At 44.3% G+C, this 26,806-nt stretch overlaps 2 protein-coding genes across 3 annotated transcripts in view; one reads left to right on the top strand and one right to left on the bottom strand.

Annotated features, from left to right (window-relative positions):
* Window positions 1-10,231, bottom strand: part of DNAJB13 (DnaJ heat shock protein family (Hsp40) member B13) — a 19,731-nt gene extending 9,500 nt beyond the window's left edge. The window contains exons 1-2 of one of the 2 annotated variants that reach the window (XM_075337630.1): window positions 9,903-10,231; window positions 9,707-9,829 (exon numbers count right to left, since the gene is read on the bottom strand). In XM_075337630.1, the coding sequence (XP_075193745.1) occupies window positions 9,707-9,774 (68 nt within the window). In that variant the 5' untranslated portion in view covers window positions 9,775-9,829; window positions 9,903-10,231. Of the gene's footprint in view, window positions 1-9,706; window positions 9,830-9,875 lie in introns of both variants that reach the window. The other variant, XM_075337631.1, reaches the window with a different exon arrangement.
* Window positions 10,032-26,806, top strand: LOC142292329 (uncharacterized). The gene is made up of 10 exons (XM_075337629.1): window positions 10,032-10,118; window positions 10,536-10,674; window positions 11,098-11,280; window positions 12,965-13,067; window positions 13,378-13,461; window positions 15,794-15,873; window positions 16,043-16,118; window positions 24,087-24,187; window positions 24,261-24,330; window positions 26,083-26,806. Exons 2-10 carry the CDS (start codon window positions 10,549-10,551, stop codon window positions 26,610-26,612), a joined length of 1,353 nt encoding a protein of 450 aa, XP_075193744.1. The 5' UTR covers window positions 10,032-10,118; window positions 10,536-10,548; the 3' UTR covers window positions 26,613-26,806.

Below are 26,806 nucleotides of genomic sequence, written 5' to 3'. Positions count from 1 at the left end.
CTGCTGGAGACTCTGGAGTGGCCAGGAAAGTAGGATTAAGGTAAGGACTTCCTAAAACAAGTCTAAACTATTAATAAACAGCAGAATGATCCTTTAGAATTAGATCATCTTGTTGAAGCTGCTTCACATCTCTCCTATTTATCACATGCGCTGTAATCATCTGCAAAAGGGACCTGATGGAACTCTGGCAAAGTGAGGAAATAGGTTATTGCTGCCAGAACCCCTAAAATGGATTCTGAAATTGGTTATTGCTGCCAGAACACCTAATATTAATTCAGAAATTGGTTATTGCTGCCAGAACCCCTAAAATGGATTCTGAAATTGGTTATTGCTGCCAAAACCCCTAATATTAATTCTGAAATTGGTTATTGCTGCCAGAACACCTAAAATTGATTCTGAAATTGTTTTTTCTTTTTTACTTAATCGTATGAACATATACTTTACAATCATATAAAAATAAACACCAGACACTAGACAATGATTGAAAAATATCAAAAGGATAAAAATCAAAGTCAAATATCAAGATTTTCTATGTATGCTGTAGCATTATCATTTACGGTATAGAAATCATTCTTGTCACCATGGTAGGATTGGTTATTGCTGCCAGAACACCTAAAATTGATTCCATCTTGAAGAGACGTGCTGGAAAAGGGGCAATTGTCGATCAAGCCACTCGGTTGGGCAGCACTTATTTAATGATTGAGCGATTGCTTGAGCTGAACCCTTTCTTGTAGACATGGCCAACACTCAGGTAACACTAAGTGAAGGTCAATGGACACAGGTGGCTAAATTGAAGAAATTGTTGCATCAACCATTTACAATGACTAAAAAATTACAAGCTGAGGATTTAACTCATGGCATTTTAATAAAGAAGTGGAAGAACTTGCTATTTTAGGAGGTTTAATTGCAGATGGCATTGCTCCTTCAATGAAACTGAGAGACACTGCTATTAGAAAATACAATTCTTCTGGCAGCTGTGTATGTGGAGCCAAGTCATTGTATACTGCTTGATGATCAACAGATTCCTAAAGGAAAAGAAGCTCTGACTGAGGTAGCAGTTAGGATGAGTGGCTACAGGACTGCTAGGCACAAGAGGACTTGGATCCTGCCAGTCCTACTACTGCTGTATCTTCAGCCTCACCAGATGAGTTGTCATCCAGTGCTACTGCTGCCATATCTTCAGCCTCATCAGATGAGGAATTGTCATACAGTGCTACTGCTTCCATATCTTCCTCATCAGATGAGGACTTGGATCCTGACAATGCTACTGCTGCCATGTCTGCAGCCTCATCACATGAGGACTTGTGTCACTTAGTGCTACTGCTGCCTTATCTTCAGCCTCATCAGATGAATTGTCTTCCAGTGCTACTGCTGCCATATCTTCAGCCTCATCAGATGGGGAGTTTCATTTTGAAAAATATGGAAAAAGATTCCACTCCCATAGCATACAGATTGACCAAATTTCAGAAAAATTTTCTACTTGCTCTCAAAGAAGTAGAAGGGTGTGCATGATGCAATTACCCATATGGTCACCGCTTCTAAATTTCCAATAAATATATTTTGTTCTATCTAAAAAGATGATTATTGCATCATAAAAATGATTAAAAGTCGGATGTCAGCATTGTACAACAGTAAATGTATCACAGACATGAGTCCTGTATGAGAGATTTGGCGTTGAGATCAGGGAAATTGAGGAGTCGGAGGTTTGGGTTACCGTCTCTACAGCCCTGTCTGCCAGGCTGTATAAGGCGCAGTGCGCTCTACAGGGTTGAGGTCTGATGTCATAAAGATCGCAACGCTGCAAAAAATTAATGGAAATGACTGAACCACGACAGTCACCCAAAAATGCAAACTTTCAAACTTTGTACCCGACCGCCATCTTGGTACTCCTGTGAACCCACGAATTCTCCCAAGAAATGAAAAAATTAAGTGTGAATTAAAGGGAACCTGTCACCACTTTTTCGGCCTATAAGCTGCGGCCACCACCACCGGGCTCTTATATACAGCATTCTAACATGCTGTATATAAGAGCCCAGGCCGGGGGTATAACATAAAAACACTTTATAATACTTACCTAACGGTCGCGCGGTGGGCCTAATGGGCGTCTCCGTTGTCCGGTTCCCGGCGCCGCATCTTTTGGCCTTCTTTGATCTCCTTTTCTAGCCACGGTGCATGACGGGTCCGACGTCATCCACACTTGCCGTCATTCAGGTCCTGAGCAGGGCAGATCAAAGTATTGTAGTGCACCTGCGCAGGACCGGCGAGTGTGTATGACGTAGCCGCGTCATGCACCAAGGCTTGAGAAAGAGGACGAAGATGGCCGAAAGAGGAGGCGCCGGCACCGGAGACACCCATATGACCCAACTCCACCGCAGCGACCATTAGCTAAGTATTATAAAGTGTTTTTTACGTTATACTTACGGCCTGGGCTCTTATATACAGCATGTTAGAATGCTGTCTATAAGAGCCCGTTGGTGGTGGCCGCAGCTTATAGGCCAAAAAAGTGGTGACAGGTTCCCTTTAAAGAAAAAAACAGTGTTAAAAAATATTTTTTTAAAATAAGAATCAACCTAAAAATTCAAATTAAGTCTAACTTAAATAATTAACAAACAATAGAAAAAAGTTTTAAAAATTACTTTTTAAAAAAGCAACCTAAAAATTCAAATAAAGTGTAAAGTAAATAAATAAAAAATAATAAAAACGTTTTAGAAATTATTTAAAAAAAAAATCAACCTAAAAATTCAAATTAAGTGTAAATTAAATAAATAAAAGTTTTAAAAAATTTTAAAAAATAAACCTAAAAATTAAAATTGTGTAAATAAAATAGAAAAATAAAAGTTTTAAAAATTATTTGTAAAAAATCAGCCTCAAAAATTCAAACTAAATGTAAATTAAATAAAAAAAAAAAAATAATAATATTTAAAAAATATCAACCTGAAAATTCAAATTTAAGTGTAAATTAAATAAAAAACTGTTAATATTATTTTTTAAAAAATCAACCTAAATATTCAATTAAATGTAAATTAAATAATAAAAAGTTTTAAAAATTATTTTACAAAATTAACCTGAATATTCAAATTAAGTGTAAATTAAATAATAAAAAAAGGTTTTAAAAATGATTTAAAAAAATTAACCTGAAAATTCAACTTAAATGTAAATTAAATAAAAAAACGTTTTAAAAATTATTTTAAAAAAAATCAGCCTGAAAATTCAACTTAAGTGTAAATTAAATAAAAAAATTAAAAAAACTCTTATTATTTTTTAAAACATCAACCTAAATATTCAAATTAAATGGAAATTAAATAAAAAGTTTTAAAAATTATTAAAAAAATCAACCTGAAAATTCTAATTAAGTGTAAGTTAAATAATAAAAAAGTTTTAAAAATTATTTTACAAAATTAACCTGAAAATTCAATTTAAGTGTAAATTAAATTAAAAAAAGTTCTAAAAATTATTTAAAAAAAATCAACCTTAAAATTCAACTTAATTGTATACTAAATAATAAAAACAGTTTTAAAAATTATTTAAAATAAATCAGCCTGAAAATTCAAAGTGTATATTAAATAATAAAAAAAATGTTTTAAAAATGATTTTAAAAAATCAACCTAAAAATTCAATTTAAGTGTAAAATAAAATAAAAAAAAGTTTAAAAATTATTTTATAAAAATCAACCAACAACCAAATGTTGGCCTTTGCAGATGATATATTCCTATTTATAGCCAACCCTGCTCAAGCAATCACGGCAATAATGAATACACTAAACAGATTTGGGGAAATCTCAGGCTTTAAAGTTAACTACAACAAATCGGAGGCATTGGCGATATTTAGAACTGGTAAAATTAATGATGCCTTATTTCCATTTCAATGGTGTTCGGAGTCTACCTGGGCTTCCAACTTCCAGCCAACCCGTCACTGATGTATAAATTAAACTATAGGCCTTGTATAGCCTCCTTGCTTCAGCTCCTGCAGTCATGGGACAGATTTAAACTATCTTTCTCGGGCCGTTGTCATCTAATAAAGATGATAGCGTTTCCTCAATTGATGTATCGCTTCCAATCTCTTCCATTGCTGCTAACCAACTGATATAAAGATGCTAAATACGGGTTTCTGGAAATTCCTCTGGGGACGTGTACGGTGTTCCAGGATGAGCCTCTCTAAACTTACCCTTCCCAAAAAGGATGGGAGAATTAACCTTCCAGATATTGGTAGATATAATCTTGCAGCAAACTTCAGATATGTCTTGGATTGGGTGCGAGGCTCCTGCCATTTTGCCAATGTCCAACTGGAAGGACAGTTATACCCACACTTATCTTTGATGACCTTGTTACACCTGAGAGGAGATGAGCTTCTAGGCGACATCACAGAGCATCCCACACTTTGGGCTACAATAAAAACATGGAGGAGGGTAAGAAAGATTTGCGGTGCTAGGTGCTATGTAACACCATTCCAGACATTTAGGGGAACCCACACTTTCTAGAGGGCAGGCCCACAGTGGAGTATGAGATTCTGGCCACGCAAAAATGTCAGATGGCGGTGGATATGCTGGATTCCGGCTTTTCTTTACTAACTTTTGAGGAACCGAGACGCCGCTTTCCAGCATTCACGCACAAACCTTTCTTATTCCTTCAAGCTCGTAGCTTGGCACTAAAAAATATTGCTCAAGGAGCAGGAGTAGGGCCAAGTAGAAAATTGGACACTTTTATCCGTAACGCTAGGACGCAGGCCACCTCCACTAGCCAGATATACTCGTTGCTACGTCCTCACTGGAACTGGGAGAAGGAGAAGGCGAGCCTGGCGAAATGGAAAACAGAGTTCCCGGAATATGAGATAGCAGATATACTGGGAGCTACCCTGTCTCTAGTAAAATTAGTGCCATATGCTAGTTACACAGACATGGCTTTGCGGGTCTTTCATAGGGCGTACATATCACCTCTGGTTCGGTCCAGGATGTCATCTACAATATACTAAGTGCGCTAAGTGTGGTCTGGAAAAAGCTACAGTATACCATCAGTTTTGGGAATGCACACAAATTTTGGAACTGTGGAAACAAGTACATCTGAGAATTCAAAGCACATATGTGGCGCCCTGGACAAGCCAGGTCGTCACAGGTACTACACCAACACACCCCACACCCCGGCTAGGCACACCGAAGCCAAACACAAAATCCTTGTTGCCTCCCTCCAGGGGCTGATGTCCACACCAGGTGGGGTGGAGCCAGGCGGTTGGCCCCGCCCACCGAGGAGTTCACAGTCCTGGAGGCGGGAAAAGAGTTCAGTTTTAGGAAGTGAAGTGGTAGGAGAGGAGACTGAAGGCGTCTGGGTGTGTGGCCCGGACGGAACAGCAAGGTTGGCAGACGGTGGTGACCGTCTGCAGGAGGGGCCGATTGGAGCGAACCGTAAGGACCGTGGACGGGCGGTGGCCCGCCGGTACCGGGTCGGAGAGCAAAGAGAAGCCAGCACCATCCAGCAGGGCTTACGGACCCCGACCAGGCTAGGAGTCGCCGTAAAATTGGTCAAATCCGTTAGCGTAGGGAACCTCCGGGGTTTCCCAGCAGTCAAGACCCGATTGAAGGCAACAACTCACACCGTAACGGGAAACACAGTCACCGCCAAGGCTACAGTTCCCAGGGCCAGAGCCTGCGGGCAAAAGGGGCTCCTTCTGCACCCATCCAAGCTGGGGAGCGGGTTACTGGTGGGAAGCCATTGGAACCGTACACACAACACAGGTGCAGGGAAAGGCAGTCACCATCAACCTGCCGGGAGAACAACCGCAGCCGTCTGTGGGACCCGTCCATCCAGCCGTTTGTTTGACCAGAGACTCCGTGTGAATTACTGGCTGAGTGAGTACCACAGCACTGCCCCCGCGACCCTGCACCTCACCAGGCCCCGTAACCCGCCTGCCAACCATCCCTACCCCATCACCGGGCCCCGGGACAACCAACCCCCCTACCCACGGAGGGGAGAACCAACATCCAAGCTGCTCCCTGTCACCGCTCCCGGGATCCCCGTCCAGAGCAGCGGTGGTGTCAACAACTTCACCACAACCATGGGTGGCGTCACGGACAATATCCCTAAACCAAACCACCCCTTTCACTCACGGGCGAGGAGCGCCGCTCGAGTCCCCGGGATCCGGCCCACCGCTCGAGACACCACCGAGCAGCAGCAGCAGCCGGACCCGACCAGTGGGTGAGCGCAGCGTCCCCTCCTCCGCCCGCGACAACTACCCCTCAATGGACCACCTTTAATATCCCAGGGGGACTCAGCAAAGCATCCCCAGGGGAACAAAGGCGGCACTTTCTATTTGGGCAGCGGCCACTAGGAAAAGCATTTTACACCAAAGGATAAACCCGAATCCCCCAACTATGGCATTGGTTGACACAAAAATCAAATTTCTGTTTAAAATGGAGAGATTGGAGACGCTGACAAACAAGGAAAAATTGACCAGTCATTTTTTTGAAACATGGAGTCCGTACATCCAGACACTCCCCATAGACACTAAAAATAGTCTTAAGCCCACTTTACACGTTGCAATTAGTTGTACAATCGCATTTGCGATGTGACACGCCCAGGTTGCATACGGGATCTATGAGATTTCACGTTGGTCGTTCATTTGCTGTCACACGAGCGTTAGTAGTCTATGTTAAATTGGTCAATTTTGTGTGCGATCCTTTAGATCATGTGTTCTGTGACGTATGCATTGAGCACCTTTTTTTTTTTTTTTATTTATTGACTTGCCAAGCGTGTGTAATGTGTAGGGATGCGTTTTTACTATGTCATCTGCCATTCAGCTCTGCTACATGGCCGCTGACAGCAGACACAGACAGCCATGTAGCAGAGCTGAATGGCAGATGACAGCAGACACAGACAGAGCCGCACTGTCAGAATGAACTCGGGTGAACTTCACCCGACTTCATTGTCATGCTGCGGCTCTGTCTGTGTCGCTCCCTGATTAGCGGTCACCAGTGAAGGACTCACCGGTGACCGCTAATCTCCTGAGTAACTGAAGTTAGCAGCCCTCTCTCATACTCACCAATCCCCGATCCCCGGCGCTGCACGGCTTTCTTACTGCTCCGGCGGCTTTTACTGTTTTGAAAAAGCCGGCCGCCCATTAAACAATTTCGTATTCCCTGCTTTCCCCGCCCACCAGCGCCTATGATTGGTTACAGTGAGACACGCCCCCACTCTGAGTGACAGGTGTCACACTGCACCCAATCACAGCAGCCGGTGGGCGTGTCTATACTGTGTAGTGAAATAAATAATTAAATAATTTAAAAAAACGGCGTGCGGTTCCCCCCATTTTTAAAACCAGCCAGATAAAGCCATACGGCTGAAGGCTGGTATTCTCAGGATGGGGAGCTCCACGTTATGGGGAGCCCCCCACCCTAACAATATCAGCCAACAGCCGCCCAGAATTGCCGCATACATTATATGCGACAGTTCTGGGACTGTACCCGGCTCTTCCCGATTTGCCCTGGTGCGTTGGCAAATCGGGGTAATAAGGAGTTATTGGCAGCCCATAGCTGCCAATAAGTCCTAGGTTAATCATGTCAGGCGTCTATGAGACACCCTCCATGATTAATCTGTAAGTTACAGTAAATAAACACACACACCAGAAAAAATCCTTTATTAGAAATAAAAACACACACATATACCCTGGTTCACCACTTTAATCTGCCCCAAAAAGCCCTCCTTGTCCGGCGTAATCCAGGATGATGCAGCGTCGCTTCCACCGCAGCTGCATGGAGGTGACCGGAGCCGCAGCAGACACAGCTGCTCCGGTCACCTCCACACAGCAAATGAACACAGCCGCGCGATCAGCTGCTGTCACTGAGGTTACCCGCGGCCACCGCTGCATCCACCGGTGGCCGCGGGTAACCTCAGTGACAGCAGCTGATCGCGCGGCTGTGTTCATTTGCTGTGTGGAGGTGACAGGAGCGGCTGTGTCTGCTGCGGCTCCGGTCACCTCCATGCAGCTGCGGTGGAAGCGACGCTGCATCATCCTGGATTACGCCGGACAAGGAGGGCTTTTTGGGGCAGATTAAAGTGGTGAACCAGGGTATATGTGTGTGTTTTTATTTCTAATAAAGGATTTTTTCATGTGTGTGTGTTTATTTACTGTAACTTACAGATTAATCATGGAGGGTGTCTCATAGACGCCTGACATGATTAATCTAGGACTTATTGGCAGCTATGGGCTGCCAATAACTCCTTATTACCCCGATTTGCCAACGCACCAGGGCAAATCGGGAAGAGCCGGGTACAGTCCCAGAACTGTCGCATATAATGTATGCGGCAATTCTGGGCGGCTGTTGGCTGATATTGTTAGGCTGGGGGGCTCCCCATAACGTGGAGCTCCCCATCCTGAGAATACCAGCCTTCAGCCGTATGGCTTTATCTGGCTGGTTTTAAAAATGGGGGGAACCGCACGCCGTTTTTTTTAATTATTTAATTATTTATTTCACTACACAGTATAGACACGCCCACCGGCTGCTGTGATTGGGTGCAGTGTGACACCTGTCACTCAGAGTGGGGGCGTGTCTCACTGTAACCAATCATAGGCGTTGGTGGGCGGGGAAAGCAGGGAATACGAAATTGTTTAATGGGCGGCCGGCTTTTTCAAAACAGTAAAAGCCGCCGGAGCAGTGTGAATGCCGTGCAGCGCCGGGGATCGGGGAACGGTGAGTATGAGAGAGAGGGGGAAAACTGACCGACAGACAGTGAGGGACAGAGATAGTGACGGACTGACAGAGATTAGTGAATGACAGACATTGTGAGGCGCTTCAGAACGCAGCTTTTCAGCTCCGCTCTGAAGCAGACCTTTTTTAAGCTGCGGTGCAGAGCGCACACCTGCGCACATAGCATCAGACAACAAAATCGTATGAGGGATGTCACACGTTACAATTCACTAGGTTCGTGCAACAAAACGCTCAATTCTAGAGAATGATACGATGTGTTTGCGATCAACGGTTTTGCGTTCAATCCTGATCGCACGTAGCTGTCACACGCAGATACCTCACAAACGATGCCGGATGTGCGTCACTTACAACTTGACCCCAACGACGGATTGTGAGATATATTGAAGCGTGTGTAGCGGGCTTTAGATCACAATTTGAAAATACCTCATGGTACCTGCGGGAGGTCATTGGAGGGCACAACCCAATACCATAAAGATCTAGGTTTGGAGAGAGGACATGCAGAGGTGGGGGGAGGGGGGGTGGGATTCGAGGAGATACATTATCTGTAATTTTGTAGCTTAACATAATCATAATGTATTGTACTATATGATTATTGATTATATGTTTTTGTTATTAAAATCTAATAAAAAGAAGGTTAAAAAAAAAATCAACCAGAAAATTCAAAATAAGTGTAAATACATAAAAATAGAAAAAAAGTTTTAAAAATTATTAAAAAATTAAAATCAACTTGAAAATTCAAATCAGCCCCTATTACTATTATTATATAAATATAAAGTTATAAAAAAATAATATGACATTCATATAAAGAAAAAGAAATAAAAAAACCCCTTCAGAATGGTCATATTTTGCTCTCTGCACAGACAAACAAAAAAGTAATACAAAAAAACTACAACACCCAGAATTCCCAGATAGCCACAAACAGCCCGGGCATGCTGGGAGTTGTAGTTTTGCCACAGCTTGAATAATGGACTCTCCCATAATAAAGCACAATAGCAGATAATAAACGCTCACGCTTTTTTGACGTCCGCATCCCCGGCGCTGCGGGTTATCTCCAGCACCGAGTAATAATCCTGCCCCATGACGGTCCCGGCAGCTCTGCCTTCAGTTACTAAGGACGCCCGGCCGCGGTGCAGTCTGGGAGAGAAACACCACGGTTACCATGGTGACTGTCCCGTCGTACCTCCTCATTTGCAGTTCCAGCCTCTACCTGAAGATGGCAGCAGCATGAAAACGTTGCTCTGTGCCCTTCTGACGGGGCGTAACATGGGGATTCTGGGAAATGTAGTCTGTAGCTGTTTAATGTCCTTTAGCTTGTATTAGGAGCTGACTACAACTCCCGTCAGACTTTGCGCGCTGAATGAAGGTACAGGAGATCCTAATGTGATCCGGTGCTGCTGATACTCCCTGTTTCCCCGGGATCACGGTATGAGCGGGGTTATGATGGCTGCTGGCTGTAGATATAGATATTATGGCTGCAGAGGGCAGGAATTATCCAAAATGTGCTCATTTATCTTTTGTATTAGTGAGAATGACCAATCAGGGGGCGCAGTTTGTGCAGACAAGGGGTAACTGACACTCAGAGTAGCCAATGGCTGTGAGGGACTCCTGACATTATGTGCTGTGATTGGCTAATCATGCTATAATGGGCGTGGCCACCTCAGGTCATTCTCACTCTAATTACATTACTTTTTATAATGGATATATGGGATAAAAATAGAGATATAATGAATCTGCCACCAGAAATATAAATGTCTCGCTTTACTTTAGACGACAAAGTTAACTTTTATTGGTTTTAGAGATGCCCTCGAAATGAGAAAATTTTTCCATTCTTATCCCGCAGTCGATTTTGACTGATGAAGATGGAGATCCCCTTCATGGATCACGTCCGACATTCTCTGATGATCGACAGGAACAAGGATGTGATTATAGACAAGCTGCTGAATCTGACCCTGGAGATCATCTGTCTGCTGACCGGAGAGGTGCGACACATCCGATTGGGTTTGAGTATTACATTATTTTTGCACTTTGCACCCTCAAAGAGCCAATCAGGAGCCAGAGCAATAAGCCCCTCCTCCCTGACTCATGTGTCATGGGATTTCTGCCATACATTTCAACACTAAAATACTAATTTCCCCTGTAACTGGGGCTGGTATATTAGCCCGGGTTACGGTGGAAATTCCCCCTCCCAGCTTCACAGCAAAGCTGCTGTCTGGGGGTCTCTAGGACCCTGCAGTTTTTGCTCCTTTCCTACATTCCGCGATCACATGATCACTGGCTCCAGAGGAGGAGGCACTGTCAGCAGGCTTTTATTATTATTAACCCTTTGCTTGCCGTTGATGGATCTGATTAAGATTAATCTCATCGTCATAACTAAACATTAATACAATTTCTTTATTTTTAAGGATTATATCGTTATGAGAAAATCAGGGGAGCCCCGCGCCGCGGAGAAGAAGGGGCGTCGTGTGTCAGATACATGTATCGAGGCTCAGAGTCTAATAACGGTGGGATCCCCTGTCTCTCCTGTGACAGCGGAGAATCCTGCCCGGAGGATCCCAGCACCTGCCAAGGAGCCTTACACTGAAAACGTGTGTCCCCTTGTATTATATACCAGATAATTTTCAGTCATAGGGGCGGAGCTGTTGCTGGAATCAGTCACTGTCACTCAAGTTCAATCATTTGTCTTTTTTGGACTTAGTCAAGCCCCCAGCATTGTAACTGATTACACCACAGGTCCTTCACCGCTATTATTCCAATGGTTGTAGCTAAATCCCAGTGGCTAGAAGGACCTTGGGTGTGACCGGCTTGGTTGGTGGGCATGGAGCGGTTTCCTCCCGTCCACTACAATCATACAAGGGAGGCTTCACCCCCCTGAACACTCCCCCACTTGGGGGTTTTACCCCCAAACCCCCACTTCTATTATAATCAACTCCATACCCACGTGGACTTAAACAAATTATGTTGCTTCCTGGTATCAGCTATGTTGGCGGAGGCCCCGCCCCTTCTAATCACATGGGTATGACGTCAGCAGAGGTCCCTCCGCAGCTCAACAATGGAAAAGTGATTGTGCAGGACCTGTGCTGATGTCACGATCATGTGATCTTCATGGGCGGAGCTCAGAAGAGAAGTGATAGTGAAGGACCTGTGATAATTAGCAGAAGAGAAGTGGTTCTGCAGGACCTGTGCTAATGTCACGATCATGTGACCTTAATAGGCAGAGCTCAGCAGAGAAGTGATAGTGAAGGACCTGTGATAATTAGTAGAAGAGATGTGGTTGTGCAGGACCTGTGCTGATATCACGATTATGTGGCCGTATTGGGCGCAGCTCAACAGAGAAGTGCTGGTGAAGGACCTGTGATAATTAGCAGAAGAAAAATGATTCTGCAGGACCTGTGCTGATGTCACGATCATGTGACCTTAATAGGCAGAGCTCAGCAGAGAAGTGATAGTGAAGGACCTGTGATAATTAGTAGAAGAGATGTGGTTGTGCAGGAACTGTGCTGATGTCACGGTCATGTGGCTGTAATGGGCGGAGCTCAGCAGAGAAGTGCTGGTGAAGGACCTGTAATATTTAGCAAAAGAGAAGTGGTTGTGCAGGACCTGTGCTGATGTCATGATCATGTAACCTTAATGAGCAGAGCTCAACAGAGAAGTGATAGTGAAGGACCTGTGATAATTAGTAGAAGAGATGTGGTTGTGCAGGACCTGTGCTGATATCACGATTATGTGGCCGTATTGGGCGCAGCTCAGCAGAGAAGTGCTGGTGAAGGACCTGTGATAATTAGCAGAAGAGAAGTGGTTGTGCAGGACCTGTGCTGATGTCACGGTCATGTGGCTGTAATGGGCGGAGCTCAGCAGAGAAGTGCTGGTGAAGGACCTGTGATAATTAGCAGAAGAGAAGTGGTTGTGCATGACCTGTGCTGATGTCATGATCATGTGGCTGTAATGGGCGGAGCTCAACAGAGAAGTGCTGGTAAAGGACCTGTGATAATTAGCAGAAGTAGTTGTGCAGGACCTGTGCTGATGTCATGATCATGTGGCTGTAATGGGCGGAGCTCAGCAGAGAAGTGCTGGTGAAGGACCTGTGATGTAATCAATTACAATGCTGGGGGCGTGGCTAAGCTAAACAAAGACTCATGCCTGAACTTGAGTGACAGTGACTGAACCCAGCAAAATCTCTGCCCCTATGACCGAAACCAAACTTTTTTTTTTAAGATTAATACATGGAATAAGTGAGGTCCGGGACTGATACCTATGTCCTGTCCTTTGCAGCTTCCCATAAAGTGTGAGGACGGCGCGGCCTCCGCATGGGACTGTTCAGCGGAGCAAGTGGACGCAGCGGTGGTCGGTGGTCTGGAGACGCGCTGCTCAGCCGGTAGGTCGTTTTTGTCTGTTTTGTGGAGGGTAATCTCTTAGCGTCTCTTAGCGTAAATTGGGGTCACCCAGACCAGACATGCGTGGGGGGGGAAGATTCTGCTATGTATGTAGTCACTATACTGCAGCCTGGAGGAATCCCCCTTTAACTCTTTCCTGCACCACAAATGTAGCACTGACTCTGGAGCCGCCCTGGCGTCAGCAGCTGCGGGTGACAGCGGTAACTTACCGGCTCTTTAACTTCTTCAATGCCGTGACAAATAGTACATTGTAAATAAATAAGGTAACTTTTTTTTTTTTGCCCTGAGAAGATTCTGCCCGAATTCAGAGAATTTTGGAGCCGAGCGGCCGCGTTCACCAGGACGGTGCAGACCCTAAGACAAATCATGTGTCAGGTGAGTGATCGGCTGTGACGTGTGGGATCAGCGGTGGCTACTGTTAAAGAGTAACCAGCATTATTTTTTTTGTCATAAATGAAAAGTACAGTGCCTTGCGAAAGTATTCAGCCCCTTTGAATTTTTCAACCTTTTCCCACATTTCAGGCTTCAAACATAAAGATAAAATGTTAATGTTCTGGAGAAGAATCAACAGCAAGTGACACAATTGTGAAGGTGAAGAAAATGTATTGCTTATTTATATTTTTATTTCGTGTTATACCATGCCTGATGAAGAGACCTGAGTAGTCTCGAAAGCTTGCAATTATTTCCATCTTTTCAGTTAGCCATTAAAAGGTATCAACCACTGAGGACTCTCAGTTCTTTTAAACAATTTTTTTTTGCTTATTTTAAACGTTTATAAAAAAACCCTGAAAATTGGGGGGTGCAATATTATTCATCCCCTGTAAGTTAATACTTTGTAGCGCCCCCTTTTGCTGCGATTACAGCTGCAGTCTCTTGGGGTCTGTGTCTATCAGTTTTGCACATGGAGAGGCTGAAATTCTCGCCCATTCTTCCTTTGTAAACAGCTGGAGCTGAGTGAGGTTGGATGGAGGAGTTTGTGAACAGCAGTTTTCAGCTCTTTCCACAGATTCTTGATTGGGTTCAGGTCTGGGCTGTGACTTGGCCATTCTAACACCTGGATACGGTTATTTGTGAACCATTCCATTGTAGATTTTGCTTTATGTTTGGGATCATTGTCTTGTTGGAAGACAAATCTCCGTCCCAGTCTCAGGTCTTTTGCAGACTCCAACAGGTTTTCTTCAAGAATGGTCCTGTATTTGGCTCCATCCATCTACCCATCAATTTTAACCATCTTCCCTGTCCCTGCTGAAGAAAAGCAGGCCCAAACCATGATGCTGCCTCCACCATGTTTGACAGTGGGCATGGTGTGTTCAGGGTGATGAGCTGTGTTGCTTTTACACCAAACATATCGTTTGGCATTGTGCCCAAATAGTTAGATTTTGGATTCATCTGACCAGAGCACCTTCCTCCACATGTTTGGTGTCTCCAGGTGGCTTGTGGCAAACTTTAAACAACACTTTTTATGGATATCTTTGATAAATTGCTTTCTTCTTGCCACTCTTCCATAAAGGCCAGATTTGTGCAGTGTACGACTGATTGTTGTGCTATGGACAGAGTCTCCCACCTCAGCTGTAGATCTCTGCAGATCATCCAGAGTGATCATGGGCCTCTTGGCTGCATCTCTGATCAGTCTTCTCCTTGTGTGAGATGATAGTTTGGATGGACGGCCGGGTCTTGGTAGATTTGCAGTGGTATGATTCTCCTTCCATTTCAATATGATCGCTTGCACAGTGCTTCTGTGCTTCTTGGGGTGTTTAAAGTTGTGGAAATCTTTTTGTAACCAAATCCAGCTTTAAACGTCTCCACAACAGTATCACGGACCTGCCTGTTGTGTTCCTTGGTCTTCATGATGCTCTCTGCGCTTTACACAGAACCCTGAGACTATCACAGAGCAGGGGCATTATACGGAGACTTGATTACACACAGGGGCTTATATTTATCATCATCAGTCATTTAGGACAACATTGCATCATTCAGAGATCCTCAATCAACTTCTGGAGGGAGTTTGCTGCACTGAAAGTAAAGGGGATGAATAATATTACACGCCACAATATTCAGTTTACTCTTTTTACAAAAGTTTAAAATAAGCAATAAATTCCGTTCATCTTCACAATTGTGTCACTTGTTGTTGATTCTTCACCAGAACATTAACATTTTTATCTTTATGTTTGAAGCCTGAAATGTGGGAAAAGGTTGAAAAATTCAAAGAAGCCGAATACTTTTGCAAGGCACTGTATATATGCAACAATGCTGTGGTATATACTGTGGCATTGCTGTATATAGCATATGTATAGCACTGGATACAGCATTAAGTCCCCTAAATAGTGCATGTTTGGTATCGCCGTAATCGTATGATGAGGAGAATCTTATTTTGTGGTCGTTTTTACCACAAAATGTGCACCATAAAAACAATATCCTCCAAATAAATCAGAATTGTGTTTTGTTTTTTTTTTGTTTTTTTTCTATATGCACAATTTTTCCCATTTTACAGTACACAATGTGTCAGAATGAATGGTGTCATTCAAAAGCACAACTCATCCCGCAAAAAAACAACCTCTTTTGTGGCTGTATTGATGGAAAAAGAAAAAAAAAGCTATGGCTCTTTGGAGAAGGGGAGAAAAAAAAGAAAAAAAAACTAAAATTGGCTGTGTCGTGAAGGGGTTAAATGTCGATCTCCAGGTTTCTAATGACTGTTTTATTTCATCAGCCGTACTTAGTACAGGAAGCCCCCCCAGAAAATGTTGGACCCCCCTGTGTTCCCAGGACTGCAGCACGCAGGAAAGCCAGGTACATGGGCCGCAGCCGACCGTCTGGGATCATTAATCTGGATCATCCGATAATCCGGCATCTGTCCAGTCTAGTTTACACCGTAATAGCCCCTTTATGAAAAACCCCTCTAAGGTGCTACAGCAGCGATATAATATATCTGTATAATGTGACTTTTTATATTTGGCAGGCCGAGCCGCCGGGGGATGGGAGGATTCCACAGTTCTGTAAGGACGAGGCCACCAGTCCTGATGACGTGGATTCAGGTAAGGCGATAACCGCTCTGACCTCATTACCTGGCGGAATCGTCTTCATCACATTAGTCACAGAGACACTGCAAGGGGAGAAGCCAGCTACTTCCACCTTTAACCCCTCCTGATATTTCTCGTACCCTTACATTGTCAAGGAAGGAATTTAGGTAAGACTGCTAATGGAGTCTTCGTTTGGGATATCCAGAGACGGTGCCGTATTAGCTGTATATCAGTGCCGATATTTCAATGTATCAGACAATGAATACATGAGACATGTTCTCCTTGAGCCAGCGTCATCAACTGACCCGTGTATTAGATAGATCCAATTATACAATTTGCATCTCTAACCTTGAAGCTAAACAGGGAGTACTTTCACTCCTTAATTTCTCCCAGCGCAGTTTGTTTATTGTACATTCTTTCTGTGTGAAAGCTACTGATAAGACTTAGCAGCTTCACATTCTGGCTTCATTATCTTTGGTTAACTTTTTCATGACTATACAACTTTGAACAGGGAGTATTATAGATCTGTGCAATTGCTACATAGACAGACAGATAATTATACAACTACATCTACATTTTGATTATTTACATACACAGATATTCTTATTACGTTTAAACAAACAAGCTATAGCTCAGGCGACCTCCACAACATCACACGTCGGGTGCGGGTCTAGGAGCCGGGTTATACAGCCGGAATCCGCTGCTAAGCTGCAATGGCAGCTGGGAGCCAACGAAAGGTCCCTGTCGCCTCCATCTTGGTATTACCGTCAAGCCAAGACACGTGTTGAATAATAGAAGACTAATTTTCACTATATACTGTATACAGTGGGTGAAACAAGTGTAGAAGAAGTCTTCAATTTTCTAAGTAAATATATTTATAAAGCTATTGGCATGAATTTCCTACCAGATGTCGGTAACAACCCATCCAATGCACACAGGCAACAAAATCAAACCATAAATTATATTATATGTGATAATGAGAAATGATGCAGGGAAAAAGTAATGAGCACGTTATTGAAGTGTATTTAATGCTTGCTACAAAATCTGTTGTTAGCGATGAAGCTTCCAGATGCCTCCTGGAGACACTAGTCGCCTGCATTGCTCAGGTGGATTTTGGCCCATTCTTCCACACACACACTCCTCACATCCTGTATGGAGACACTAGTCCCCTGCATTGCTCAGGTGGATTTGGCCCATTCTTCCGCACACACTCCTCACATCCTGTATGGAGACACTAGTTGCCTGCATTGCTCAGGTGGATTTTGGCCCATTCTTCCACACACGCTCCTCACATCCTGTATGGAGACACTAGTCGCCTGCATTGCTCAGGTGGATTTTGGCCCATTCTTCTGCACACACTCCTCACATCCTGTATGGAGACACTAGTCGCCTGCATTGCTCAGGTGGATTTTGGCCCATTCTTCCGCACACACTCCTCACATCCTGTATGGAGACATTAGTCTCCTGCATTGCTCAGGTGGATTTTGGTCCATTCTTCTGCACACACTCCTCACATCCTGTATGGAGACACTAGTCGCCTGCATTGCTCAGGTGGATTTTGGCCCATTCTTCCGCACACACTCCTCACATCCTGTATGGAGACACTAGTCGCCTGCATTGCTCAGGTGGATTTTGGTCCATTCTTCCGCACACACTCCTCACATCCTGTATGGAGGCACTAGTCGCCTGCATTGCTCAGGTGGATTTTGGCCCATTCTTCTGCACACACTCCTCACATCCTGTATGGAGACACTAGTCGCCTGCATTGCTCAGGTGGATTTTGGCCCATTCTTCCGCACACACTCCTCACATCCTGTATGGAGACATTAGTCTCCTGCATTGCTCAGGTGGATTTTGGTCCATTCTTCTGCACACACTCCTCACATCCTGTATGGAGACACTAGTCGCCTGCATTGCTCAGGTGGATTTTGGCCCATTCTTCCGCACACACTCCTCACATCCTGTATGGAGACACTAGTCGCCTGCATTGCTCAGGTGGATTTTGGTCCATTCTTCCGCACACACTCCTCACATCCTGTATGGAGGCACTAGTCACCTGCATTGCTCAGGTGGATTTTGGCCCATTCTTCCACACACACTCCTCACATCCTGTATGGAGACACTAGTCGCCTGCATTGCTCAGGTGGATTTTGGCCCATTCTTCCACACACACTCCTCACATCCTGTATGGAGGCACTAGTCACCTGCATTGCTCAGGTGGATTTTGGCCCATTCTTCCACACCTACTCCTCACATCCTGTATGGAGACACTAGTCGCCTGCATTGCTCAGGTGGATTTTGGTCCATTCTTCTGCACACACTCCTCACATCCTGTATGGAGACACTAGTCGCCTGCATTGCTCAGGTGGATTTTGGCCCATTCTTCCACACACACTCCTCACATCCTGTATGGAGACACTAGTCGCCTGCATTGCTCAGGTGGATTTTGGTCCATTCTTCCGCACACACTCCTCACATCCTGTATGGAGACACTAGTCGCCTGCATTGCTCAGGTGGATTTTGGCCAATTCTTCCGCACACACTCCTCACATCCTGTATGGAGACACTAGTCGCCTGCATTGCTCAGGTGGATTTTGGGCAATTCTTCCGCACACACCCCTCACATCCTGTATGGAGACACTAGTCGCCTGCATTGCTCAGGTGGATTTTGGGCCATTCTTCCGCACACACTCCTCACATCCTGTATGGAGACACTATTCGCCTGCATTGCTCAGGTGGATTTTGGCCCATTCTTCCACACACACTCCTCACATCCTGTATGGAGACACTAGTCGCCTGCATTGCTCAGGTGGATTTTGGCCCATTCTTCCACACACACTCCTCACATCCTGTATGGAGACACTAGTCGCCTGCATTGCTCAGGTGGATTTTGGCTCATTCTTCCACACACACGCCTCACATCCTGTATGGAGACACTAGTCACCTGCATTGCTCAGGTGGATTTGGTCCATTCTTCCGCACACACTCCTCACATCCTGTATGGAGACACTAGTCGCCTGCATTGCTCAGGTGGATTTTGGCCAATTCTTCCGCACACACTCCTCACATCCTGTATGGAGACACTAGTCGCCTGCATTGCTCAGGTGGATTTTGGGCCATTCTTCCGCACACACTCCTCACATCCTGTATGGAGACACTAGTCCCTGCATTGCTCAGGTGGATTTTGGCCAATTCTTCCGCACACACCCCTCACATCCTGTATGGAGACACTAGTCGCCTGCATTGCTCAGGTGGATTTTGGGCCATTCTTCCGCACACACTCTTCACATCCTGTATGGAGACACTGGTCGCCTGCATTCCTCAGGTGGATTTTGGCCCATTCTTACACACACACTCCTCACATCCTGTATGGAGACACTAGTCGCCTGCATTGCTCAGGTGGATTTTGGCCCATTCTTCCGCACACACTCTCCACATCCTGTATGGAGACACTAGTCACCTGCATTGCTCAGGTGGATTTTGGCCCATTCTTCCGCACACACTCTCCACATCCTGTATGGAGACACTAGTCGCCTGCATTGCTCAGGTGGATTTTGGGCCATTCTTCCGCACACACTCTTCACATCCTGTATGGAGACACTGGTCGCCTGCATTCCTCAGGTGGATTTTGGCCCATTCTTACACACACACACACACACACACACACACACACACACTTCACATCCTGTATGGAGACACTGGTCGCCTGCATTGCTACCAGGTGAATTTTGGTCCATTCTTCCGCACACACTCTTCACATCCTGTATGAAGACACTGGTCGCCTGCATTGCTCAGGTGAATTTTGGCCCATTCTTCCGCACACACTCCTCACATCCTGTATGGAGACACTTGTCGCGTGCAGTGCTCAGGTGGATTTTGGTCCATTCTTCCACTCAAACACTCTTCACATTCTACAGGGGTTCTTTCTAATGCACAATTTATGGCCATCTATAATTTGATTTCTTTGCCTGTGTGGATTGGATGGGTTGTTACCGACATCTGGTGAGAAATTTATGTCAATAGCAGCTTTAGAAATAGAATTACTTAGGAAATTGGTGGTGTGTTCAAAAATTATTTTACTCTATGTACTGTATGTAGAACAAGTGATCAAACAAATCGCAGGTTCAAGTCCCTCAAAGAGACTAAAATCAAAAATGAAAAAAAGTTTAGTAAAATATTAAAAAAAAAAGTTTGACTCATTCCATTTTCCTATAAATGAAGATATAAAAAAAAACATATTTGGCATCGCCGCGTCCATAAAATTAAGACTTTTCAGAGTATTAAATTATTTAACCATGACCTGTAAAGAGAAAGAAAATAGAAAATGCCAGAATTGCTCTTCTTTTGATTGTTGCAACGTTCCCGAAAAATAAAATTCATCACCAAAATACTGTCAGCAAAAAATGACAGTGAATGCGCTAAAAGCAAAAACTCCCACAAAAATGAAAAAGTTACGAGTCTTGGCAAAAGGCAACACAAAACCCCCCCTAAAAGGTTAGGTTTAGTTTTTAGAGGGAAAAAACAAGAGATTGAATAATCACACGGTCACTGATAGCGGTGATCCCTTCACTCCCCAGAGATTTTCCATTTTTGCGTTTTCATGTTTTTCTTCCCTTCTTTCAAGAGCTGTTAATTTTTTATTTCTCCATCTATGTAGCCATATGAGGGTTGTTTTTTGTGGGACGAGGTTTACTTTTGAATGACACCTTTCATTCTGCCTCCAAGTGCGGTGAAGTTGCAAAACAAGTGCAATTCCACAATTGTTTTTTTGAGGTTTTTATTTACCATGCTCACTTTATAGTAAAACTGAGCTGGCAATATGATTCCTCAAGTCAGTACAAGTTCATAGATGCCAAACATATATAGCTTTTTTTAATTTAACCTCTTAGCGACCCATGACTGGGTACGTCATGGATCGTGTGAGGTTAATCCCCGCCCCCTGCTGTGGGCAGTCCGCGGCGATCCGCACAAATATCAGCTGATTTCAACAGCTGACATGTGTGCCTGCTAGTAGCCAGTAGGAATCGCATTCCACACGCGACTATTTAGCCCTTACATCTTGCTGCCAAAATCTGGCAGCGAGATGTATATGCGCGCAGCCATTATGATGACTTACCCCACCCCCATCGGAAGTCACGTGATGTGACCACGTGACTTCCGGTGGTTGCTATGGTAGCACAGGGTCATGTGTTGACGCCTGTAGCTAACATGAGTCACTTTCTCTCAATGCTGGAATAGTGCCGGCATTGAAAGTAAAGCAGCGTATCTGCAGATCTAAGGTCTGTAGCTGTGATCTGGAAATATGCAAGAGTGATCAGACTGCTGATCCATATAGTCCCCTAAGGGACCTAGTAAAATAAAAAAAAGTAAAAAAAAAAAGTTTTACAAAATTTTAAAAAATAACAAAACCTAAAAGTTCAAATCACCCCCCTTTCGCCCCATTGAAAATTAAAGGTTTAAAAAAATAAATAATATGCACATATTTGGTATCACTGCGTTCAGAAACGCCTGATCTATCAAAATATAAAATCAATTAATCTGATTGTTAAACGGCGTAGCGGCAAAAAAAATTACAAACGCCAAAATTACATTTTTTGAGCGCTGCAAATTTTGCGCAAAATGCAATAACAGGTGATCAAAACGTAGCATCTGCACAAAAATGGTACAGGTAAAAACATCAGCTCGAGATGCAAAAAACAAGCCATCACTGAGCCATAGATACCAAAAAAATAAAATGGTACGGGTTTTGGAAAATGGCACAAAATGTGCGCCACTTTTTTTTGGACAAACTTGTATTATTTTTTAACCTCTTAGATACAAGTAAACCTATTCATGTTTGGTGTCTACGACCTTTCACCAACCTCAGCCATTTCTGCGACACATCAGTTTTACCATATAGTGAACATGGTGTATAAAATATCCCAAAAACTATTGTGCGATCACACTTTTTTTGCAATATTTCCGGACTTGGAATTTTTTTTACTGTTTTCCAGTACACTATATGGTAAAACTCATGGTTTCAAGCCCTCATATGGAAAGATTGACGGAAAAATAAAAAAAGTTATGGCTCTCGGAAGAAAGAGACAAAAAACGCAAAATGCCCGAAGGCTGAAGGGGTTAAGACCGTTAAGTGGTGAAAAAAATGTCAAAAGTTTGTAAAAAAAAAAAAAAAATAAATTTAGCTATTGTTGTCATTTTCTGAAAATTATAATGTTTTTATTTTTTGGGATTTGGGGCTCAGTGATGGCTTATATTTTGCGCCTCGAGCTGATGTTTTTAGGATACCATTTTTGGGTAGATATAATGTTTTGATCGCCTTTTAATGCAAAGTTTGTGGAGTCCCAAAAAACGTAATTTTGACTTTTTTTTTTATTTTTTTTAAATTCATTACGCAGTTTACCAATCAGATTAATTGATCTTATATTTTGTTAGATTGGACATTTCTGAATGCAGCAATACCAAATATGTGTCATTTTTATTTTATCTTCATTGGGGCAAAACGGGTGAGGTGAACTTTTGTGGGTTTTTTTTTTGTTTTTTCTTTTATTTTTATTATATTTTTACATTTTTTTTTTCTTTTTACTGTTTTTTTCTAGACGACCCAGGGGACTTAAAGCTGCAATGGCCGGATCACCTGTGTATCTGTGCCATATCTGCGTCAGGTCCACTCTGTACAGCAGAAATCCCGGCCTCCTGTGAATGTCACTCTCAGTCGGCATTCACAGTCATCATGACAGACACCGGGGTCTTCAGCTGACCCCCGGCTATCCTGACAACTCATCGGCACCCCGCGGTCGCATTATAGGAGCACCAAAGGGAGTGGAAAATGGCGCGTGTTAAATCTCGCTGTCAAATTAACAGCAGGATTTAACTGGTTAACAGCCACGGGCGGATCTCCTGTCGACCTGCGGCTGTTAGAGGCAGATGATGGCTGAATAAATCAGCCGACATGTGTGGGGAAAGATGTGGGCTCGATGTGTGAGCCCGCATCAAAGGCAGGGACAAGATCTTTGACTTAAATATACATCAAAAGTCATAACAGGGTTAACCTGCGCAATTCCTGGAGCTAATAACCATGATAAAGACCCTAGTGGCTGCCATCTTAGTCCTCCTGTGAAGCTCAGACACTTTATATTCTTTGTATTTTGGGGCAGATTTATGAGAACTATCTTAAAAACAAATCTGTCTTAGTTCCGCATAGCAACCAATCACAGTGCAGCTTTCATGTCTTAAACTGCTCTGATAAAATGAAAGCTGCGCTGTGATTGGTTGCTATGGGCAACTACGACAGAATTGTCTTCAAGATTGTATATAGGGGCAGGTTTACTACAGCTATCTTGAAGACAAATCTGTCATCGTTGCCCATAGCAACCAATCACAGCACAGCTTTCATTTCTTAAACTGCTCTGATAAAATGAAAGCTGCGCTGTGATTGGTTGCTATGGGTAACTAAAACAGCTTTGTCTTCAAGATGGTTTTCATAAATCTGCCCCAATGTACAATCTTGAAGACAATTCAGTCGTACTTGCTCATAACAACCAATCACAGCGCAGCTTTCATTTTTTCAGAGCAGTTTAAGAAATGAAAGCTGCTCTCTGATTGGTTGCTATGGGCAATGAAGACAGATTTGTCTTGGAGACAGTTTTCACAATTGAGGCCTATACAGCCTGTTTAATTTTCTCTTTCTGGAGCGTGGCCTTTTGTCATCCATTTCTTCTCCCCCGACAGTCACAATGCGGCCACCCTGAAATATAGTAGTAATAATGCATCCCTGTGCGGGAAGGGGTTAAAGTGAAAGGAAGTGAAAACGAAAATGTTCTCTCATTGTGATTGGCTGATGGAGACTGGTGGTGAAGTCCCATCAGAACCAATATGGCTGCCACTGGCAGCTGCCGGACGGCGCCGTCCTGTCCTAGTGGCTGCGGCCTGAGGATGAGGGCCAGAGGGTTCACGTCCTCAGTTTTGGTTTTTAATCTCCCACAGGTGGAGAGGATTCCGCAGATGGCCGCCATCAATGCCGGGTCCTGGCCTGCACTGAGGACATCACAGAGGAGGAAAGTGAGGTGATGGCGCTGGAGGATCAGGTACCCGGCTCAGGTCAGATACGCGGTACCCTGTATACCGCCATCATTTATAACCCACGCTCCTATATTACAGTCTGATGTCAGCGTCTGGATCCGTCAACAGCCGTGTAAGGAGGAGGCCGCTCCTGATTATATCCTCCCCGGTAAGAAAGTCAGTGTCTTTTAGGAAGTATCAGTAACATTTGGGTGAGGTATATCCATATAATAATGAGTACGGACTAAATACCGCATTAGGGCTCATTCACACCTCACAATTTTACCATGAAAAAGCAGCATTTTCCTGTCCCAGCAAAGTATGAGATCTGTGACAGTCGCGCTTGTTGCTTCGTCTGTAACCGTTTCATATCTGCGGATGTCAGTTCTTTCATTTTTGCAGCATTTTTCACCCATACGAATAAATGCGGAAAAAAGCAGCAAACATATGGTGTTTCTTATACACCTTTTTTCCTGCCAATTGCCACAGTTTTGTTACAGAAATGTCTGCAGCAAATACGTAACATGTGCACATACCCGTCTGTAGTGTACGGTATATAGCGGCATAGCACAGGATAGTATATTGTGGTATTATATTATTATTGTATAGTGTACATTACACAGCAGTGCAGCACATTGTGCTATATTATGTGGTATTATGTAATTACGCTCTATGGAGGAAAGTACTGGGCGGCACGTCTTAATCATTAAATTCCGTTTTTTGCCTTCACCCCCAGTTTATAACCCCCCGCATATAATTTGCGTTTACTAACAAGCGGCAGAGTGGCGGGTGCGGAGCTCACGGATACCAGCGCGTCCTGTAATAGGAGCCTCCGGGGTAACAAGTCCGTTCCTGACATTTCTTCTCCTGAATCTTCCCCATCATCTGTGACTGATATTACTGAGAAGTGGAAGGAACCGCAACAACTCAGCCACAAAGTGGAGACCCCGTAACATTACAGAGCGGGGGCCGAGTGCTGAGGAGCAGAGGACAGAAAAGTCCTGAACGCTCTGCTGACCCCATAACTGCAGAATCCAGACCTCCTCTGTTAACATCAGCACAAACACTGCGCCCACCGGGTGCTTCATGGCCGAGCAGTTGCAGCCATACATCACCAAGCACAGTGCCGAGCCGTACATCACCAAGCACAATGCCGAGCCGTACATCACCAAGCTCAATGCTGAGCCGTACATCACCAAGCACAATGCCGAGCCATACATCACCAAGCACAATGCCGAGCCGTACATCACCAAGCACAATGCCGAGCCGTACATCACCAAGCACAATGCCGAGCCGTACATCACCAAGCACAATGCCGAGCCGTACATCACCAAGCACAATGCCGAGCCGTACATCACCAAGCACAATGCCGAGCCGCACATCACCAAGCACAATGCCGAGCCGTACATCACCAAGCACAATGCCGAGCCGTACATCACCAAGCACAATGCCGAGCCGTACATCACCAAGCACAATGCTGAGCCGTACATCACCAAGCACAGTGCCGAGTGTTGGATGGAGCAGTGCAAAGTCGGCCTGCCCCAACATCAGTTTCATCTCAGAAATGGATGAAGGGGGAAAAATTCCCACAGACGCCTCCAAAATCTTGTAGAAAATCTCCTGTGGAGGTCAGAAAAGCTCCTGGAAGGGGATGTGGAGGGGGGCACATACTTTTCTCCATATAGTTTGTATATATTATTATATCTTAGTATACATGTACTATGGTGTAGTAACTTATCATTACTGTATACAGTACAGTATATACAGTACATATACTCGGATACTGTAGATTATATTATGTTACTAATTGTTTTTCCTTCTATGAGATATAACTTACTGTATGTATATATATATATATATATATCTATATATATATATAGGCAGTGATTGGTCCTGATATCATTGCTCTCGCTCACTCCAGGTCCGGCTGTCTCCTCGCTGCACGCGGTGACTCTTCGCCATTGTTCGCAGGTCCGTGGACCTGTCCCCGATGATTCGGACCCTGCTGCCTCCCTGTGCACAGATAACCTCCTCTTCTGCTCCATCTGCGGCGTTCACTTTGGCTCAGAGACGACTTTTGCCGCTCACCAGCGATTCCACACGGAGGAGAAATCCTACGACTGCACGTACTGCGGCAAATCCTTCAACCAGCGCTCTCGCCTCCTGTCACATAAGAGGAAGCACACGGGGGAGAAGCCGTTCTCCTGTCCGGTGTGCGGGAGGTGCTTTGCAGAAAGGTCTGCGCTCGTTACTCATCAGCGGATCCATTCCGGAGAGAAACCCTTTAACTGCACAGAATGCGCCCGCAGCTTCGTCCAGAGATCCAGCCTCGTCAAGCACCAGCGCATTCACACGGGCGAGAGGCCGTTCGTGTGCTCGCAGTGCGGACGCTGCTTCTCTCAGAGCTCCAACCTCGTGCGACACCAAAGAATACTGCACCAGTTTTTATAGGCGGACCCCATTTGACTGTTCGGTATGGGGTCTCTGCTCATTGTGGAAGGAATCACTTTTTTATTATAATACAACATGTCAATTTATACAGCCCCTGCCAAAAATTATGTTCTCCCCTGGCCCTGAGGATGTTCATTCAGTTGTTTACTTTTGTTTATAAACAGCAGATCACCGAAACACTAAAAAAATCATGA

The sequence above is a fragment of the Anomaloglossus baeobatrachus genome, chromosome 2 (assembly GCF_048569485.1).
Source record: "Anomaloglossus baeobatrachus isolate aAnoBae1 chromosome 2, aAnoBae1.hap1, whole genome shotgun sequence".
Lineage (NCBI taxonomy): Eukaryota > Metazoa > Chordata > Amphibia > Anura > Aromobatidae > Anomaloglossus > Anomaloglossus baeobatrachus.
Note: the sequence above shows the minus strand (reverse complement) of the source record. Positions and strands in the feature narration are given on the sequence as shown.